The sequence below is a fragment of the Cherax quadricarinatus genome, chromosome 16 (genome assembly GCF_038502225.1).
Source record: "Cherax quadricarinatus isolate ZL_2023a chromosome 16, ASM3850222v1, whole genome shotgun sequence".
NCBI lineage: Eukaryota > Metazoa > Arthropoda > Malacostraca > Decapoda > Parastacidae > Cherax > Cherax quadricarinatus.
The window spans coordinates 10,268,538-10,289,696 of NC_091307.1; the positions used below are offsets into that span (position 1 = coordinate 10,268,538).

At 43.5% G+C, this 21,159-nt stretch overlaps 1 protein-coding gene across 3 annotated transcripts in view; it reads right to left on the reverse strand.

Annotated features, from left to right (window-relative positions):
- Positions 1 to 1,568: 1,568 nt before the first annotated feature.
- Positions 1,569 to 21,159, reverse strand: part of LOC128688865 (uncharacterized) — a 368,838-nt gene continuing 349,247 nt past the window's right edge. For all 3 annotated transcript variants that reach the window (XM_070085401.1, XM_070085400.1, XM_053776878.2), the window contains exons 8-11: positions 19,161 to 19,254; positions 17,624 to 17,817; positions 17,084 to 17,210; positions 1,569 to 3,245 (exon numbers count right to left, since the gene is read on the reverse strand). In XM_070085401.1, the coding sequence (XP_069941502.1) occupies positions 3,097 to 3,245; positions 17,084 to 17,210; positions 17,624 to 17,817; positions 19,161 to 19,254 (564 nt within the window). In that variant the 3' untranslated portion in view covers positions 1,569 to 3,096. The remainder of the gene's footprint in view (positions 3,246 to 17,083; positions 17,211 to 17,623; positions 17,818 to 19,160; positions 19,255 to 21,159) is intronic.

The window sequence follows — 21,159 nt, forward strand, 5'->3', positions numbered from 1 at the left end:
GCAGTACATGACCTACCAATTTCCTATAGAGGTGTTTCATTTCTGGACTATTTTGCTACAATAGCTGCCCACCTTCGCACCCGTTGGCAACAACGTTGGTCAACTCTGTTTGGTAACAAACTTCATTCTATTAAACCGAGCATAGGTTACTGGCCGTCTTCTTGTCATCAGTGCCGTGGTTGGGAGACCACTCTCTCCCGCCTTCGCATTGGCCACACTCGTCTTACTCATGGGTATCTCATGGAGAGGCACCTTGTACCTCTCTGTGAGCAGTGTCAAGTTCCAGTATCGATTAGCCACATTCTGTTAGACTGCCCTCTCTATCAACGAGCACGCAGAATTTACCTCCAACGCCGTCTTCGTTCTACTACTCTCTCTTTACCTTCCCTTCTTGCTGATGGACCCTCCTTTAATCCTGACTCGCTCATTGACTTCTTGACAACGACTGATTTGCTCCACAAACTCTGATGATGATACCTTATGCACTCCCCTCAGCCCTTTCTAGCTCAGTCTCTTGCTGTCCTTTACCCTTTCACCATCCACTGCTCCGCTGTTATCCGTAACCTATTACTCATCCACCTCCCTTTTGCCACCTGATGCCCTTGCGGCTTAGCGCTTCTTTTTGATTATAATAATAATAATTCTACACACCCTAACCCGAGCCTCACTATCCTCATAAAAACTCTTTACAGCATTTAGAAACTTACCTATTCCATATAGTACTTGCAACATCTGCCACATTGCTCCCCTATCCACTATCATATGCCTTTTCTAAATCAATAAATGCAATAAAAACTTCCCTACCTTTATCTAAATACTGTTCACATATGTTTCAATGTAAACATGATCTACCCACTCTGAAACCTCCTTGCTCATCTGCAATCCTACATTCTGTCTTGCCTCTAATTCTAAATTTATTAACAATTCAATATATATATTGCATATATAGAGGGCATTAAAAAATTAGTAATGCATTTTATTTATACCTTTTTCTAGTAATCACAAATGTATTCTTATATATTAATGCTATTTTTTAAATACTTTGTTTCAGTTTCTTAGCAATAATATTTTTCTTTGAGGGGAAGATTGCAGAACCAATCATTAACATGTTTTCCTTACTCTGCCAAAACACTGGCAGGCTAAGAAGCAAGAAACTACTTGGACAGGAAATTCAAGCATAAATATATTACAGTAATGAGGGAGCACTAAACCCATAGGGCTCATACAGTGCTTTGAGAAGCATACATTTTTTAATTCCAGGAAGGGCATGTCCAATATCTTGGATCAATATCCCCCTGACCTCTTCAGCAATCTGAAGAGGATCTCTGACAGAGATATGCAATCTCATATACCACTATCCATCCCTGCAAGAGATATTCCTTGATAAGTGACAGGCTCCCGATTCCTTTGGATCAAACTCGAGTACCTCATTCCTCCAGGTGCTGTATAACCCACTGACTAATAATTATGGCTGGCTGGCTGTTTTCTGAAGGTTTCTTACTTTTCATTAACCAGAGTTCAACACTTAAATCCCAGCATAGCTAGGTTAATTTATGAACTTCAAAATGTCTTCAAGTGAAGTAAAAATGTTGTATTCACATTATCACATATATACAAATGCATGCTAGACTGAAGATCATAATTTCCCTCAAAGAAAGATGGTCATACATTTATTGCTTTCAATAACTCATAAAAGGTAATTTAATGCATTAACAACATAACATAATAAAAAATATATAATTTCAAATGTAATAATGAGGAACTTGAGTGGTTGTGACTTATTTGAACATAAAATACAGATGTATACCATTTACTGTTCCACAGTAATTAAAGAGCACTAAATGTCTTGAACACTGTCAACCTACCAAGAACCCTACACAAACAGTAAGGGGGTGGGGAGAGAAACTCCAACTCCCCTTGTGCTGTATGCCCCCCTATGGGTTTAATACTTACCTCAATTATAGTAAAACTAACAAAAAAAAAAAAAACAAAGTTGCCATAAAATAGTAGATAATCCATTCAGCAGAAGTCCTCATTAATTTACACTGGATTATGTTGGTACACATCTATGTATACAAACTTCACGTATATCATTTCGTATGTAAATAATACTTACTTTGGTAATTTTGAAGCTCTAATAGAGAATATTTCATGAACAGATCTCTAAAAATTAAATACAAGGTTACATGTCTAAACAGTGACAAGAAGGTACTGTACTATGAACACAAGAGAATGATATATTTGTAAAGTAGATTGTCATAACAATAAGTGATCTGGCTGTTTGCCTAAAAAAAAAGCAGAGCAAGTAAATTAACCCCAAGAAAGCTTATTTTCAACATTCACTGAATGTCGGTTTTTTTATGCCATTCAGGAGCCAAACGTATTCACTATATATAATGTATTTACATGTTTAGTAATTTCTTTTTCTAAACCATTAAAAAAATTCATTATCAATGACAAATCAACCAATTAGACATCCACTAACTAGTTACCTCACTCCCTAGGAGACATGTGAGGAACATGAGCCATGCTACATGATTCAATACTTATTTTGTCATATCAAAAGTCTGACGAGTTTAAGGCAAAAATTTTCTCGCAACTATTACAGCATATAATTTAAAGTATATAAGCTTTTATTTCCAAATACAATATTACCATACATATAACAGCGGTTAAGCTCATTTACTTCTATCTTATATATTTACACAAGCTTTGCATCACTGCTTGGAAAGCCCAGCACTGGTACTATACCCTCTTCATAACTAAGCACTACTTATGGCCTTCACCACAAAAGCAATAGGTTACGGGTTTTAAACAAATAACTAGACATTTGCTGCAACATTCATCAGTGTTCCACATGTTTACAGTTGCCTGTAGTGCTGCTACTGTATATTCTTGGCTCTTGATTTATACTAAAGAAATAATGCAAATGTAGAGAAGCTGCTTATTTCCATAGATATGAGAGAGCATTATGCCAGCCTGTACTGGTTAATGAAACAACCCAAGATGTTTAAACAACCAGTCTCCACTGAGACTAGGATTTCTCGATGGCTCCTGAGCACTATTATATTTCGTCCACCAGTAACACAATAGTCTTCAGTCAAGTATGAACATAAGGGCCTTGAGAAGAAATCGACCTAGTTTACGAAGAGGACCCTTTCTCTTCTTGGCAATGCTTGGAGTGTCATACACTGTGGAGTCTATGCTAATATCATCTAGAAGGGGTGCATTGGCTTTGTGAGAACCTGAAAAGTTTTCATCATTTATTAAAACATTTATTTTACTCAAACTCAATAACAGCAGAAATGTAATACTTGGCATGTATAAACATTAAGAAAATGGATATTATTATTATCAAAAAGAAGCGCTAAGCCACAAGGGCTATACAGCGCTGCAGGTAGGGAAGGAAGCAAGGGAATTGGATGGGAGGGGGGATGATCAGCAGGTTACAGAAAACAGCGGGGCAGGGGATAGTACTGGGGTAGAGGGTAGCAAGAGATTGAAGTAGAAAGGGCTGAAGGTATCAGAATTTGTGAAGTAAGTCAGTTGTTGTCAAAAAGTCAATGAGAGAGTCCGGATGAAAGGTGGGTCCATCAGCGAGAAGGGAAGGTAAAGAGAGAGCAGCGGAGCGAAGACGACGACAGAGGTAAATTCTGCGTGCTCGTTGATAAAGTGGGCAGTCCAACAGAATGTGGCTGACTGATAATGGAGCTTGGCAATTCTCAGAGAGAGGAGCAAGACGCCTCTCCATGAGATATCCATGAGTAAGACGAGTATGGCCAATGCGGCGAAGACGGGAGAGAGTAGTCTCCCAACCTCGACACTGGTGATAAGAAGACGGCCAGTAACCTATACTCGGTTTAATAGATTGAAGTTTGTTGCCGAGCATAGTAGACCAACGTTGTTGCCAACAGGTGTGAAGGTGGGAAGATATTGCAGTAAAATAGTCCGAAAATGGAATACCTCTAAGAAACTGGTAGGTCATGTACTGCTGACCGCGCAGCAGTGTCTGCCTGTTCATTGCCCTGTACGTCAACATGACCAGGGACCCAACAAAAAACAATATCTTTATGCTTGGTAAAGATGCGGCGTAGCCAAAGTTGGATACGGAGGACTAAGGGGTGAGGTATCAAATTTTTGTATAGCCTGTAAAGCACTAAGGGAGTCTGAGACAACCACAAATGATGACACAGGCATAGATGCAATACGGATAAGTGCTGTAAGGATGGCATATAATTCAGCAGTAAAAATACTAGCCGAAGATAGTAAATGCCCTTGTACGACGCTGTCTGGAAACACTGCTGCGAATCCTACGCCGTCAGAAGACTTAGAGCCATCTGTGTACACAGCAATGGCATGAGAATGAGAGTGAAAGTGGTCAAGAAAAAGAGAGCGGGAAGCGACCGTAGACAGTTAGGCTTTCGAGCAAGGGAGGGAGAAAGAACAGACTCGAACAGCTGAAACTTCCCAGGGGGGTAGGGAAAAGTGAGATGCTACATGTACATAGAAAGGTGGTAGTTGAAGAGAAGACAAGAGCGAATGAAGGCGAAGAGAGAAGGGACGGAGTAAACAGGGGCGGCGAACAAATAAAGAATGTCTACTAATATCAGTGACCATTCTATAAATGGAAGGATTGTGGAGATCATGAGAGCGTACATAGTAGCGCAGGCAATGGGCATCACGGCGATCGGATAAGGATGGAACGTTCGCTTCTGCATAGAGGCTCTCGACAGGGGAAGAGCGAAAAGCACCAAGGCATAAACGTAATCCTTGGTGATGAATGGGGTTAAGGCTAGAGAGAGTAGCAGGAGATGCCGCTGAATAGATCTGGTCACCATAATCAAGTTTCGATAAAATAAGGGTGGAATGTAGGCGAAGGAGGGTTCGACGATCAGCTCCCCATGAAAGATGAGCAAGGGTTTTAAGAAGGTTCAGCCAGCTGTGACAAGTTGCCTTCAGAGAGGTAATGTGAGGTTTCCAGGATAACCTACGATCAAAGAGGAGGCCCAGAAACTTGACTGTATCACGTTCAGGGATACGGGAGCCATAGAGGTACAAAGGATGATCGGAGATGACAGAGCGTCTAGTGAAAGTGATTTGGTGGGTTTTAGTGCTGGAAAATTTAAACCCACGTGTGGTGGCCCAATTGGAAACACGGTCGACTGCATGTTGGAGAGAAACTGTAATGAGGTGACAGTCAGCGCCTGCACAGGCAATAGCGAAGTCATCAACATAGTGATGACCAAATATTTGATGGAAGACTAGAGGCCAAATCATTAATAGCAAGGAGAAAAAGTGTTGTGCTCAGAACACATCCCTGAGGGACACCTTCAGCTTGCATAAAGTCCGGGGAGAGCACATTATTAACCCGAACACAGGTTAGTTAGAAAAGTTAAAAAGTTCTTAAGGAAGGATGGTAGATTGCCTCGAAGGCCTAAGGAGTGGGCTTGGGCTAAAATATTATACCTCCAAGTTGTGTCATATGCCTTCTCAAGGTCAAAAAATATGGCAATAACTGAGTGGTTATTCGCAAAGGCATTACGAACATACGTATCCAAGCGTAGTAAGGGGTCTATGGTAGAACGTCCCTTACGAAAGCCATATTGACGAGTGGAGAGACTGTTGTGTGTCTCTAAATACCACACTAAACGTCTATTTACTAGGCGTTCCATTACTTTGCAAACTGCACTGGTAAGAGCAATGGGACGATAGTGGGAGGTTTCATGTCCCGTAGTGCCTGGTTTGCGGAAAGGGAGAACAATGGCGGATTTCCACAGCTGTGGAAGAACTCCTTGTGACCAAATAAGATTGTAAAGGCGTAATAGGACTGCAAGGGCTGACTGATGTAAATGTTGTAGCATACGAATATGAATGTCGTCGGGCCCAGCTGCCGATGATCGACAAGCTGAGAGTGTTGCCTCCAGTTCTTGAAGTGTAAAAGGCACATTATACTGTTCTTCTCTGAGAGAAGAAAAGTCCAAGGGTGCTAACTCTCTGGCAGACTTTGAGGAAAGAAATGAGGGGCATAGATGGAGTCCCTGAGAAATACGGACCAGATGATTGCCAATTTCATTGGCAACATCTAGTGGGTTTGCTATATCAACACCGGCAACCAGCAGAACAGGAGCCGGGTCAGGAGAATATTTACCACTCAGTTTTCGTTCTTTTTTCCAGACTGCACTCATAGAGGAAGCAGAGGTGATGGTGGAGACATAATCTCGCCAGCAAGTGCGTTTAGTGTCACGGATGACACGGCGAGCGATCGCACGCTTCTGTTTAAAATCAAGGAGTCGCTCTGTGGTTCTATTGTACCGGTACCTGCCCCATGCAGCGCGTTTCAAACGTACTGCACGAGCACAAGCAGGAGACCACCAAGGCACGCATTTCTGAGAATGCCTGCCCGAAGTTTGGGGTATAGAATGAGAAGCTGCGGTGAAAACGGAGGACGAGAAGAGGTGTAAAAGCTCATCGATGGAAGACGAAGAAGGAACCTCTTTAAAAACAGTTAGGTGTGAGTAAAGGTTCCAATTTGCCCGATTAAATTGCCAGCGTAGGGTGCGAAGAGGTGGCGAATATGAAAGGGAAGTAAGAATGATTGGGAAATGATCAGTCATGCAAGTCCGGGAGAACAGACCAAGTGAAGTCTAATGCGGCGGAGGAAGAGCAGACTGAGAGATCGATGCAAGAGAGAGTATGAGTCCGAGGATCAAAATGGGTGTGAGTACCTGTATTTAAAACATGGAGGGGGTGGGTGGCAAGAAAAGCCTCTAACTGAATTCCACGGGAATCACAGTGAGACCCCCCCCAGAGGAAATGGTGGGCATTAAAATCACCAAGTAACAGAATCGATGGCGGTAATGACGAAACAAGGAAGGCAAAATCCGGAATAGATAATGCCCGAGAAGGAGAGAGATATAAAGAACAGAGCGTATACCACCTATGTAAGTGGATACGGGCTGCTGTGTAATGCAGTGAAGTATGAACAAATAGCTGATGGTACGGAATATCAGTGCGGAGAAGAAGGGCACTTTCATTAAAGGTCCCATCAGAGAAAGGATCTGAAGAATACAATAAATTATAGCCTGAGATGTGAGAAATAACAGCAGAGTGTAATTTTGGTTCCTGTAAGCAAACACCAACAGGGGCAAACTGGGAGAGTAACATCTGAAGCTCACCCCGATTACCCGAGGCCGCGTATATTCCACTGTAAATAGGCCATGATTGGCAATGATAAAGATACTTGAAATCCGCAGGTAAGGGTTCCTACGGACTAGAAGGGTTAGAAAAGTCCACATGCGGAGGCAGTGGAAAACGTTCAAGCAGCGAAGGAACGGTGCGCTGTGAAGAAAGAAGTTGCGCAGATGGAGCAGAGGAGAGAGAAAGAGCGGAAGGTGGATCAGTGTCCATTGATGGTTTGGTCTCTGCAATATATTCAGAGATTGCTTCAAGTGTTTTGGAATTCAGAGATGTCGTAGGGGGAGGATGAGTAAAGATTGGAACTGTATTGGACTGTACCAAGGTAGGGGGGGGCGAAAGGGTGGAGGGAACTGGAGAAGCGTGGCAGGGGACAGAAGAGGTAGGAACCTGGGAGGTGGCAGAAGAGGAAGAAACTTGGGAGGGAACAGGGGAGGAAGGTACAGTACGAGGAGGAGGGTGAACCTCTACACTTGTAACTGAGCCAGTGAGAGGGAAAGAACCAGGGACAGAGACAGGGAGGGTAAAATGAGGAGGTGGAAGATGGGTAGGAGGTGTTAACGGACCTTTTTTTGACTTTTGAGAAGTAGAGGGACGATTGGGAGGAGGTGTCGTACGAGGTCTCGTCGATACTGAGGCTTGTGAGAGAGAACTCGAAGAAGCAAGATTAGACTGAGGTGTTGAAGTAGGGACGTCTGAGCCGAGGACAGCAAAAGGATTAGATACAGGAGTGATTATGGGAGAGGTAACCACAGAGGTGGGTGTAGAAGATGGGATACCAGAAGTGGGGGGACGTTTTGAAACACGGGAATAAGAAACACGTGGGAGTCTCCCTTGGAGGCGGAGATGAGAAACTGCCATGGCATAAGGGAGACCTTCTGTCTCTTTGAGGTAATGGATTTCCCGCTCGTTTAAATAGACCTGACAACGGCGAGAGTATGAAGGGTGAGCCTCATGACAGTTAAGGCAAGAGGGAGATCGATTGCAAGACGTATTAGAATGGTCATCGGCACCACAGACTGGGCATTCGGCGATAGATCTGCAATATTTCGCTGGATGGCCAAATCGCCAGCAATTTCTACACTGTTGTGGTGTAGGGATTACCTTTCGAACTTGTAACCAATGTCCTGCTATATAAACTGAGGATGGGAGTTCTCGGCTGTCAAAAGTTAAACGAGCCACATTGCTAGGGTATCGTCTCCGCCCACGGGCAGGAAGAACATAAGTGTCTACCTTGAGGATTGGGAGATCTTGGAGTTCCAGCTGTTCTAGAAAGTCAGTGCCACATGTCTGGAAATTTTGTTGAACTATGGTATGGGGCAGAATGACGGTACCACTACAAGAATTGAGGGAATGATGTTTTTCAAGAGTGACAGGAACAGTATCGATATGGGAAAGACGAGAGAGAGCTCATGAGCCTGGGTAGCATTCTGTACGGTAATGATGCGCGTACCGCTCTTAAGAGCATGAAAAGAAATATCTTTACCAACATGGCGTAGAAGTGCCTTGCCAATACTATGGTCAGAAAGATAGGCAGTAGAGGAAGTTGGTCGTAAAGTGAAGAATTTAGTCCATTGTTCAGTCTGAAACTGAGCGTGGAAAGGTAGTGAAGGACGTGTCGATCGTTTCTGAAAAGAACGAGAAAGTGGAGAAGTATCATCAGCAGGTAATTGTCGTTGGCGTTTAGGCGTGGGACCAGAGTTGGTCCGACGTGGAACGGGTCGGCGATTTGAAAATTGCCGCACCGTAGAGGGAGAGGCCGGAAGCATAGTCAGAGGAGAGCGAAGGTCCGATAAATCGAAGAAGTCCGTCGAGGCCTCAGTACCTGAAGCGGGTGAAGAAACAGCACCGGCAATAGGTACAGAGGCATGAGGAATGTCTGAAGAGTGGTCCAAAGACGAGGCGGGGTCAGAACGGGGTGCGGTATCAAGAAGGGGCCCGGGGGTACCAGGTTCATGGACTAGGGCTGCCATGGTTAGGTTACTTCTTTCTTTTTGTTTTTAAGAAAAAAAAAAAGAAAGAAGAAAAGAAAATAAAAATAAAAAAAGAATAAAAAAAGGGGGGACCGGGGAGGGATAGTTCCTAGGAGGAATGAAAGGGCCAGAAATCTCCCTCCGCGCCCAAGAGGACCTCAGCACCGCAAGTAGCGCAGATGCAGCATGGAACCCGTGCCATACCCTACCCATCATGCTAGTAAACTAACAATCCGGGATAGCAACCTCACATCTGCCGAGCTACCTCGGTGGACAAAAGAGAGGGCGGCCGGATATCCGCCACAAAGCATACCTCCTTCGGCCACCACCCCCGGAATCCGAAAGGTGGCTTCCAGAGATACACTCGTCGCCCAAAAGACACCCAAAGCTACTCCGGGATACCGGAGAGGGATCGGGACATCCCCAGGCAATCCAGATTCCACGGCAAACTACGCCACCGCTAAGAACCTCAACGGAATGGGATGGACCCCGGTATCCTTTCCCCTACCTAGGAACTAGCGCGCCTGTGGGAGAAATCCCAAAGGACAAAAAGAGGAAGGGCAAAAGGGAGGGGTGGGGAGGAGGAGGAGGAAAGGAAGAAGGGGAGGATGGGATAGGGGAGGGGAGATTGGGGGGTAATTAGGTTCGGTCTGAGGAAGAAGACCGATAGGTCTAATTCCTCAGACCAAGAGCCTTTTCACCATGCCAAGGAGCCCCCCTTGAAGAGGAGAAAATGGATAGATTTTATCAATACCACTGACAACCTGATTTGCCATTCCAGTAATACTTTGCTACAGGTACATTCCCCCTCAAGGAAGGTTCCTTGATGTTGGCAAGGGGCTCTTGATCTGTGCTCCAGTTCCCTAAATTAAGCCTTCCACATTCCCCCCCCCCCCAGGCGCTGTATAATCCTCCGGGTTTAGCGCTTCCCCTTGATTATAATAATAATAATACAGGTACATTCACCCTTCAAGGGATGGGGAGGGGTCATTTGATCCAAGGAATAAGAGCTACCCACCCTTTCCTCAGATCCAACCTGATAGCCTTCCATTCCCCACATGATTTATGACCCGTATGGGTTAAATATATAGATAATTGAAATGCCAGTGAAAGGCTTTTAATCAAATGAACTGAACCTGTGTTCCCCTTTCTTGAAATGAACTTGATTGCCTCCCATTCCACAGGCACTTACGACCTCTATGGGCTTAGTGTTCCCTCCATAAATATAATACCTGTATTATTTTTAATATTACTGTAAGCTAACTTGTATTACTATACTTCGTTCCTCTTCAAGGGGGGGGGGCCTCCTTGGCGTGGTGAAGAGGCTCTTGGTCTGAGGAATTAGACCTGTCGGTCTCCTTCCTCAGACCGAACCTAATTACCCCCTCCTCCCTTTTTTTTTTTTCTTTCCTCCTCCTCACCCCTCCCTTTTGCCCTTCCTCTTTTTGACCCTTGGGATTTTTCCCACAGGCGCACTAGTTCCTAGGTAGGGGAAAGGGTACCGGGGTCCATCCCATTCCATTGAGGTTCTTGGCGTAGTTTGCCGTGGAATCTGGATCACCTGGGGATGTCTTGATCCCTCTCCGGTATCCCGGAGGGTGTCTTTCGGGCGATGGGTGTATCTCTGGAAGCCACCTTTCGGATTCCGGGGGTGGTGGCTGAAGGAGGTATGCTTTGTGGCGGATATCCAGCTGCCCTCTCTTTTGTCCACCGAAGTAGCTCGGCAGATGTGACGTTGCTGTCCCGGATTGCTGGTTTACTGGCATGAAGGGTAGGGTATGGCATGGGTTCCATGCTGCATCTGTGCTACTTGCGGTGCTGAGGTCCTCTTGGGTGCGGAGGGAGATTTCTGGCCCTTTCATTCCTCCTAGGAACTACCCCTCCCTGGTCCCCCCTCTTTTTATTCTTTTTTTTTTTTCTTAAAAACAAAAAGAAAGAAGTAACCTAACCATGGAGTACCCGATCCATGACCCTGCTACCCCTGGGCCCCTTATTGTTACCGCACCCCGTTCTGACCTCGCCTCGTCTTTTGGCCACTCTTCGGACACTCCTAAGGCCCCTGTACCTCTTGTTGGTGCTGTTTCGTCACCCGCTTCAGGTGCTGGGGTTTCGACTGACTCCTTTGATTTGTCTGACCTCCGCTCTCCTTTGACTATGCTTCCGGCCTCTCCCTCTACGGTGCGGTGATTTTCAAATCGCCAGCCTGTCCCACGTCGGACCGACTCTGGTCCCACTTCTAAATGCCAACAACAATCTCCTGATGATGTTACTTTGTTACCTTCCCATTTTACTCGGAAAAGACAGACACGTCATGCGCTCCCTCTCCACACTCAGTTTCGGACCACGCAATGGACTAAATTCTTTACTTTAAGATCGACTTCTTCTACTGCCTATCTTTCCGTCCATAGTATTGGCAAAGCGCTCCTACGCCACGTTGGTAGAGATATTTCCTTTCATGCTCTTAAGAGTGGCACGTGCATCATCACAGTCCAGAATTCTACTCAAGCTCATGATCTTTCTCTTTCACATATCGATACTATTCCTATCACTATCGAAAAACATCATTCATTCAATTCTTGTAGTACTGTTATTCTGCCCCATACCATAGTCCAAAAGAATTTCCAGACATGTGGCAATGACATTCTCAAACAGCTGGAACTCCAAGATCTCCCAATTCTCAAGGTAGACACTTATGTTCTTCCTGCCCACAGGCAAAGACGTGGCTCGTTTAACTTTTAACAGCCGTGAACTCCCACCCATTGTTTATGTAGCAGGACATCGGTTACAAGTTCGGAAGGTGATCCCTACGCCACAACAGTGTAGGAATTGCTGGTGATTTGGCCACCCAGCAAAATATTGCAGATCTATAGCCGAATGCCCAGTCTGTGGTGCCGATGACCATTCTAATATGTCTTGCAGTCGACCTCTTGCCTTGTCATGAGGCTCACCCTTCGTACTCTCGCCACTGCCAGGTCTACTTAAATGAGCGGGAAATTCATTGCCTCAAAGAGGCAGAAGGTCTCACTTATGCTATGGCAGTTTCTCATCTCCGCCTCCAAGGGAGACTACCCAGTGTTTCTTATTCTCGTGTTTCAAAATGTCCCCCCCACTTCTGGGGTCCCATCCTCTGCAGCCTCCTCTGCAGTTGCCAGTCCCATAGTCACTCCTGTATCTAATTCTTTTGCTGTCCTGGGATCAGATGTCCCTAATTCAACACCTCAGTCTGTCCTCGCTACTTCGTGTGCTCCCTCACAAACCCCGGTATCGACAAGACCTCGTACAACACCTCCTCCCAATTGCCCCTCTACTTCTCAGAGGTCCAACAAATCTCCTTTAACCCCTCCTTCCCTTCATCCACCTCCACATTTTACCTTCCCAGTCTCTGTACCTGGGTCTTCCCCTTTCACTGGCTCAGTTACAAATGTGGAGGTTCATCCTCCTCCGCGTACTGTGCCTTCCTCCCCTGTCCCCTCCCAGGTTTCTGCCTCTTTTGTCCCCTCCCACACTTCTCCAGCTCCCTCCACCCTTTCACCCCCCCCCCCCTACCATGGTACAGTCCATTACAGTTCCGATCTTTACTCAAACTCCCCCTCCTTCCATCTCCAATATTGTCTCCCATACGACGTCTCTGAACTCCGAAACACTTGAAGCAATCTCTGAATAAATTGCCGAGACCAAACCATCAATGGACACTGATCCACCCTCTGTTCCTTCTCTTTCCTCTTCTCCATCTGCGCAACTCCTTCCTTCACAGCGCACCGTTCCTTCGCTGCTTGAATGCTTTCCTTTGCCACTGCATGTGGACTTTTCTAACCCCTCTAGTCCGTAGGTACCCTTACCTGCAGACTTCAGGTATCTTTATCAGTGCCAATCATGGCCTATTTACAGTGGAATATACACGGCCTCAGGGGTAATAGGGGTGAGCTTCAGATGTTGCTATCCCAGTTTTCCCCTGTTGGTGTTTGCTTACAGGAACCAAAATTACACTCTACTGTTATCTATCCCATCTCAGGCTATAGTTTATTGTATTCTTCAGATCCTTTTCCTGATGGGACCTTTAATGAAAGTGCACTTCTACGAACTGATATTCCGTACCATCAGCTATTTGTTCGTACTTCACTGCATTACACAGCAGCCCGTATCCACTTGCATAGGTGGTATACACTCTGTTCTTTGTATCTCTCTCCTTCTCAGGCATTATCTATCCCGGATATTGCCTTTCTTGTTTCGTCATTACCGCCACCACTTCTGTTACTTGGCGATTTTAATGCCCATCATTTCCTCTGGGGAGGGGGGTCTCACTGTGATTCCCGTGGCATTCAGTTAAAGGCTTTCCTTGCTACCCACTCCCTCCATGTTTTAAATACAGGTACTCGCACCCATTTTGATCCTTGGACTCATACTCTCTCTTGCATCGATCTCTCAGTCTGCTCTTCCTCCGCTGCATTAGACTTCACCTGGTCTGTTCTCCCGGATTTACATGACAGCGATCATTTCCCAATCATTCTTACTTCCCCTTCATATTCACCACCTCTTCGCATCCCACGCTGGCAATTTGATCAGGCAAATTGGAACCTTTACTCACAACTAACTGTTTTTAGTGAGGTTCCTTCTTCGTCCTCCATTGATGAGCTTTTACACCTCTTCTCATCCTCAGTTTTAACCACAGCTTCTCATTCTATACCCCAAACTTCGGCCAGGCATTCTCAGAAATGCGTGCCTTGGTGGTCTCCTGCTCGTGCAGTACGTTTGAAATGCGCTGCGTGGGGCAGGTACTGGTACAATAGAACCACGGAGAGACTTCTTGATTTTAAGCAGAAGCGTGCGATCGCTCGCCGTGTTATCCGTGACGCTAAACGCACTTGCTGGCGAGATTATGTCTCCACCATCACCTCTGCTTCCTCTATGAGTGCAGTCTGGAAAAAAGTACGAAAACTGAGTGGTAAATATTCTCCTGACCCGGCTCCTGTTCTGCGGGTTGCCAGTGTTGATATAGCAAACCCACTAGATGTTGCCAATGAAATTGGCAATCATCTGGTCCGTATTTCTCAGGGGGCTCCATCTATGCCCCTAGTTTCTTTCCTCAAAGTCTGCCAGAGAGTTAGCACCCATGGACTTTTCTTCTCTCAGAGAAGAACAGTATAATGTGCCTTTTACACTTCAGGAACTGGAGGCAACACTCTCAGCTTGCCGATCATCGGCAGCTGGGCCCGACGACATTCATATTCGTATGCTACAACATTTACATCAGTCAGCCCTTGCAGTCCTATTACACCTTTTCAATCTTATTTGGTCACTTTATCCAAGCTGAAGGTGTCCCCCAGGGATGTTTTCTGAGCACAACACTTTTTCTCCTTGCTATAAATGATTTGGCCTCTAGTCTTCCATCCAATATTTGGTCATCACTCAATGTTGATGACTTCGCTATTGCCTGTGCAGGCGCTGACTGTCACCATTACAGTTTCTCTCCAGCATGCGGTCGACTGTGTTTCCAATTGGGCTACCACACATGGGTTTAAATTTTCCAGTACCAAAACTCACCAAATTACTTTCACTAGACGCTCTGTCATCTCCGATCATCCTTTGTACCTCTATGGCTCCCGTATCCCTGAACGTGATACAGTCAGGTTTCTAGGCCTCCCCTTTGACCGTAGGTTATCCTGGAAACCTCACATTACCTCTCTGAAGGCAACTTGTCACAGCTGGCTGAACCTTCTTAAAACCCTTGCTCATCTTTCGTGGGGAGCTGATCGTCGAACTCTCCTTCGCCTACATTCCACCCTCATTTTATCGAAACTTGATTATGGTGACCAGATCTATTCAGCGGCCTCTCCTGCTACCCTCTCTAGCCTTAACCCCATTCATCACCAAGGATTATGTTTGTGCCTTGGTGCTTTTCGCTCTTCCCCTGTCGAGAGCCTCTCTGCAGAAGCGAACGTTCCATCCTTATCCGATTGCCATGATGCCCATTGCCTTCGCTACTATGTATGCTCTCACGATCTCCGCAATCCTTCCATTTATAGAATGGTCACCGATATTAGTAGACATTCTTTATTTGTTCGCCGCCCGTTTGCTCCGACCCTTCTCTCTTCGCCTACATTCGCTCTTGTCTTCTCTTCAATTACCACCTTTCTATGTTCATGTAGCATCTCACTTTTCCCTACCACCCTGGGAAGTTCCAGCTGTTCGAGTCTGTTTTCTAACTTCCTTGCTCGAAAGCCCAATTGTCTACGGTAGCTTCCCGCTCTCTTTTTCTTGATCACTTCTACTCTCATTCTCATGCCATTGCAGTGTACACAGATGGCTCTAAGTCTTCTGACGGCGTAGAATTCGCAGCAGTGTTTCCAGACAGCATCGTACGAGGGCATTTACTATCTTCAGCTAGTATTTTTACTGCTGAATTGTATGTCATTCTTGCAGCACTTATCTGTATTGCATCTATGCATGTGTCATCATTTGTGGTTGTCTCAGACTCCCTTAGTGCTTTACAGGCTATACAGAAATTTGATACACCTCACCCCTTAGTCCTCCGTATCCAATTTTGGCTATGCTGCATCTTTACGAAGCATAAAGATATTTTTTTTGTTGGGTCCCTGGTCATGTTGACGTACAGGGCAATGAACAGGCAGACACTGCTGCGCGGTCAGCAGTACATGACCTACCAGTTTCATATAGAGGTGTTCCATTTACAGACTATTTTGCTGCAATAGCTACCCACCTTCACACCCGTTGGCAACAACGTTGGTCTACTCTGCTCAGTAACAAACTTCAATCTATTAAACCGAGTATAGGTTACTGACAGTCTTCTTGTCACCAGTGTCAAGGTTGGGAGACTACTCTCTCCTGTCTTCGCATTGGCCATACTCGTCTTACTCATGGATATTTCATGGAGAGGCGCCCTGCTCCTCTCTGCGAGAACTGTCAGGTTCCATTATCGGTCTGCCACATTCTATTAGATTGCCCACTTTATCAACAAGCATGCAGAATATACCTCCAACGTCATCTTCGCTCCGCTGCTCTCTCTTTACCTTCCCTTCTCGCTGATGGACCCACCTTTCATCCACTCTCTCTCATTGACTTTTTGACAACAACTGACTTACTTCACAAACTCTGATGATACCTTCAGCCCTTTCTACCTCAATATCTTGCTGCCCTCTACCCCCGCACTATCCCCTGCCCTGCTGTTTTCTGTAACCTACTGATCATCCCTTCCCCCTTCTGCCGCCTAATACCCTCGCTTCCTTCCCTACCCTGCAGCGCTGTATAGCCCTTGTGGCTTAGCGCTTCTTTTTGATTATAATAATAATAATATACTTCATGTTGTAGAGGTGGAGATTGAAGGTTTAGTGAATCTACCTAGTGATATGTAGGTTGCAAAGGATGTCTTTCGGTGTCAGTTTGGGTACAACTATGCCAAGATTTTCTGGGAATAAGATGTCTGCATGTCCATTTGAAAGACTGAGTTAAAAACTCAGGCTTGGATGCAAATTTATTCAATGGTAAGTGCCACTTCCCAGACAACATGCATAAAACTATATGAAAATTTGGTGCCAATGTGGTACATCCAAATTTTTATAAAAATGTGTTTAACCCTTACAAAATTTATGGGAAGCCTTAAAGCTGTAGGAGTTATACAGGACCTGGGAAATGGAAGGTAATCAGGTTCAATCCAAGGGCAGGACAGATCCTATGCCTTTGATCAGCATCCTCCCTGGTATTATTGAGACATCCTAATCTTTAACCAGGCAAAGAGGCTAGCTCTGTCATCCCTATATCTGAGTTTTGTAATAAATTATATTCTTATACATGAATGCAGAGCATAACAAAAAATATATAGAGAACTGAAATCTCCCGATTTCAGTTCACTTCTAATAAAAATAATCACAGTATGAATAATCAAAATTTTTATTACCCACCATCTTTTGAGTGTGTGCAGGCAGATTTGGCCACATTGGAAAACCACACCATAAAATCTGTGTATCGCTTAATCTCTTCATCTGTAACACTCCTGTAACCTTTTGCTACAACTTCTAGTACATCAGCCTAAAAGGAAAAGATATACTACATATATAAAGTACAGTAACAATAATAAGTTTGAATGATGTTTTAAATATGGTGGAACCTCAGCGCTCGAACTTAATTGGTTCCAGAAGGCTGTTCGAATACAGAACAAATTTTCCCAACCAATTTTCTTTTTGGCTGGCTGTTATCACTAACCCTCTTAGGCCCCCGTGGTGACTTATTTATACAAATAATGTAAAAAAAATTGAGAAGAAACACAAAACAGTTTATAGTGAAGTTCTGGCAGGTCATGTTTGCTTGGTCAAGTGCCGAGCAAACAGTAGACTACTTAGCAATTTGTTTACCAAACAAAGTGTTCGAATACTGAATTGTTTGAGTATGGAGCTGTTCGAGTACACAAAAAAATCAACAGTGTATATGAACTTTTTACTCACCAATGTGATGAGCTGGATACTAATATCACCAAGATCATCAAGGTTCAGTAGTGAATTGTCCCCCCCACCAACCACTGCCTTTGCTTCAGTAGGTGTATCATAATCACTGGCATGGGCAGAGTCTGGGTGTTCATGGCCATCCTCTAGCTCTTGTAATCGTTCTTCAGAGTCTGTGCGGCATTCCATGGTTTCTCCTAAAATATAAAGTTCAGTACTATAAATATGAAGAAAACCATAGTGGTGGCTAGTATTAAGTACTCATGAGCCACAAATGCAAAAATCTCCTTGTGGGTTAGTTGAAGTAATCTCATGTACATTTCTTAAAACTTTTCATGTTGGGCTTCGCTAACTGCCGTGATTTTGACCAACACTGCAGAATACAGGTCAGAGTGATACAGTTTTGGTGCTCCTCACTGCTCCTTTTTTTACAAAATAACTGTAAACTAAAAGGCTTGACAACACTAGCAAATTGATTATAAATGATCTTAAGTTACATATCTGAAACTGCTATTTATTTAATAGACATATATCTTTAAAATGTCTACTACAAAAGAACAAAAGTCATTAATATATGTAATACTGTTGTGCATGCAATGACCAATAAATTCTAGATTTGAAGAACCCTTTACCCTTGGTATCTGCAGGTGGTAGTAATTTTAATGATTTATGTATGGGTCTTTTACCTATTGTAAGTTCTATAGGCTTAACCTGTCACCTTTGTTGAGGGCTCGTATTCTTGAAGTTTAGCCTGAGGCCAGGCTTAATATTAAGAAAAATAAATAATACAAGTTCTAAGGCTAATTTCAACTTTACATATCTTTGTTAAGGACTGTTTATGATTATGTTGCTCAGTTTTGGTCTCCCTATTATAGATGGACATAAATGAGCTGGAAAATATGCAGTGAACGATGACAAGTTCCTATAAAGACAGGCTAAGGGCACCAAATTTGCACTAGGGAAAGATGTAGGATTGGAAATGGGAAAGTTATGACAGAAATGTACAGATGGAAAACAGGAATAAGTAAATAGTATATAGATAACGTGCAAAAAAAATCCGACAGGACTTACAGCAATGGATTCAAGTTGGATAAATTTAAGCTTAGAAGGATATAGGGAAATATTAGTTTGACAACAGAGTTGTATGCGAGTGGAATAAACTCTCAGGTAGTATCACTGGAGTTAGGACTTTGGGTTATTTTAAACATAAGGATAGGTACACAAATGGGTGTGGTAGTGTGTGACATGAACCTGCCTAGCATGGGCCAATTAAGCCTACTGCTGTACTCCACTGAGGGTTCTACCCTTACAGCTTAGCCTGAGGCAAGGTTTAGAATGCCAAATGCTTAATCAACCAAGCAATAGATACTAGGAGCCCACAAGCCCCAATAACCATCATAACCTGGCTGATCAGGCACTTTCACCCAGTAGAAGCACAGTCCTAATGTCTGAAGTTCTCCCACAAAATACAATCCTACCTACATGAGAAATGTAAAAAGCAAATGTTGAAGTTGGTTCAAACTTCTGATGAAAAACTTACCAGTTTCATTGCAAGTTGCAGTAGATATATCAGAAGGTACAGTATGACCATCACTATGATCAAAGGATGAGTCACTATCTTCTTTTTTGTGTACCTAGAGGAAGAAAATATATTAAAACTATACATTTTTGGGGTTTGTAGCCCTCTTTTCATTTTTATATATTAATGTACACTGAGCTGGAGTTTTCTTTTATGTTAGAGATCATAGCCATCCTATAAACTGGTCTTCTGATAAAACTATGTACCTCCCTTTCCATATTATTATTATAATCATAACTAAGTGCTAAACCCACAAGGGTTACACAGCATCTCGCACTCCAGATTTTAAAGAGGCTGTCTTGTTAAATCAACCCTAATACACAACATTCTTAACGATCTGACCTGACCTTTGCTCTCTTCTCGCCTGAAGATGATTCCATAGATCATTGGCCCCACAGCCAAGTCTTGGATCAGATCTAAGTTAATTTCCTAACGAGTCGGGCTATTAATGTTAGCTGCATGAAGTCCAACATAATAAGTATCACAGCCTGATTAAAAAGTTCTTGGAGGAATTTGTGAGGGTGATTTTCACTGTAATTAAAGGGAAGATGTTGAAAAGTCTTGAGCCTTTTATTCACTGGGTTACATTACCTCATACAGTGCATACTTATTACACTGCTGCTTTTTATTGGGGTGTGTTGTATTCTGCACCATTTCCCATACATCCTGCTCTCATAAGCCATCATTTCAGTATGCAAATTTGGAATTTGTCCCTGCAATATTTTCTAAGCATGAATTACAATGAAATACAGGACTTTAGGCTTTCCCAATAATTGAGGTTCCTGAAGTGATATGGGCAGACAGAGTTATCAATGCATTCTACATACCTACAATTCTGCCTTCCTTGAATGAGGCTATTAACCCTTTCAGGGTTTCCGACATACTAGTATGGCTTATGCACAATGGTTATTGACGTACTAGTGCGCCTGAATTCTAGCACCTTCAAATCTAGCGAGAGAATGCTGGTAGGCCTACATATGAAAGAATGTGTCTATGTGGTCAGTGTGCACAGTATAAAAAAAATCCTGCAGCACACTGTGTAATGAGAAAAAAAACTTTGACCGTGTTTTTGGTTTAAAACAGCAAATTTGCACTGTATTTCGTATGGTATTTATGGTTGTATTCTAGTTTTCCTGGTCTCATTTTATAGAATGGAAGACATATTACAGAAGTTGAGATGATTTTGATTGGTTTCACAATGAAAAATACCTTGAAATTGAGCTCAAAGTAGCAGAAATGTTTGATTTTTGCCAAAGTTCAAAAGTAAACAAATCATGCCATTCGTCCAATACACATCAACTGATGAGTCTAATATTCTTTCACAAGTGCGCTGATATTATTTATACCATTTCTACACTAATGCAGTAGTCTGCATAACAGTAAATCTTCTATTTTTTGTGAGAATAAAAATTCAAAGTGGAAAGCAAAAGAAATGTAAGAGGGGCCTGGGGACGTGACTAGTGAACAGAGGAAATGTTATTTTAGTGCGCCAGGAATGTCTGTCTTGTTTATTCTGGACCCTATTTCGAAATTAGCATCTTTTAAAATTTGTGTGAAATTGGCAAAATTGCTAATTTCTGACCACTTTATTGGATAATTGAAATCGGTAAATGGGTAGTTTCTTGTACTCATTCGATAGAAAAAATGGAATTCTAGCAAAATAGTTATTATTTTTGTAGACTAGTCCACTGGAATTGGCCGAAAATAGGGCTCAAAGTCGGCGAAATCGCCAATGCATAAACATCGTCGAGACCGCTAACTTCGCAAGAGCATAATTCCATAAGTTTTCCATCACATTTCATACTTTTGGTGTCATTATGATTGGGAAAAGATTCTCTATCTTTTCATAAGAAAAAAAAAATTTTTTTTTTGGAAAAATTTTCGACCCTGAGAACAAGTTTAGGAGAGGGCCTCTCGACCCTGAAAGGGTTAATGTAAAGTAATATTCCTGTCAACAGAG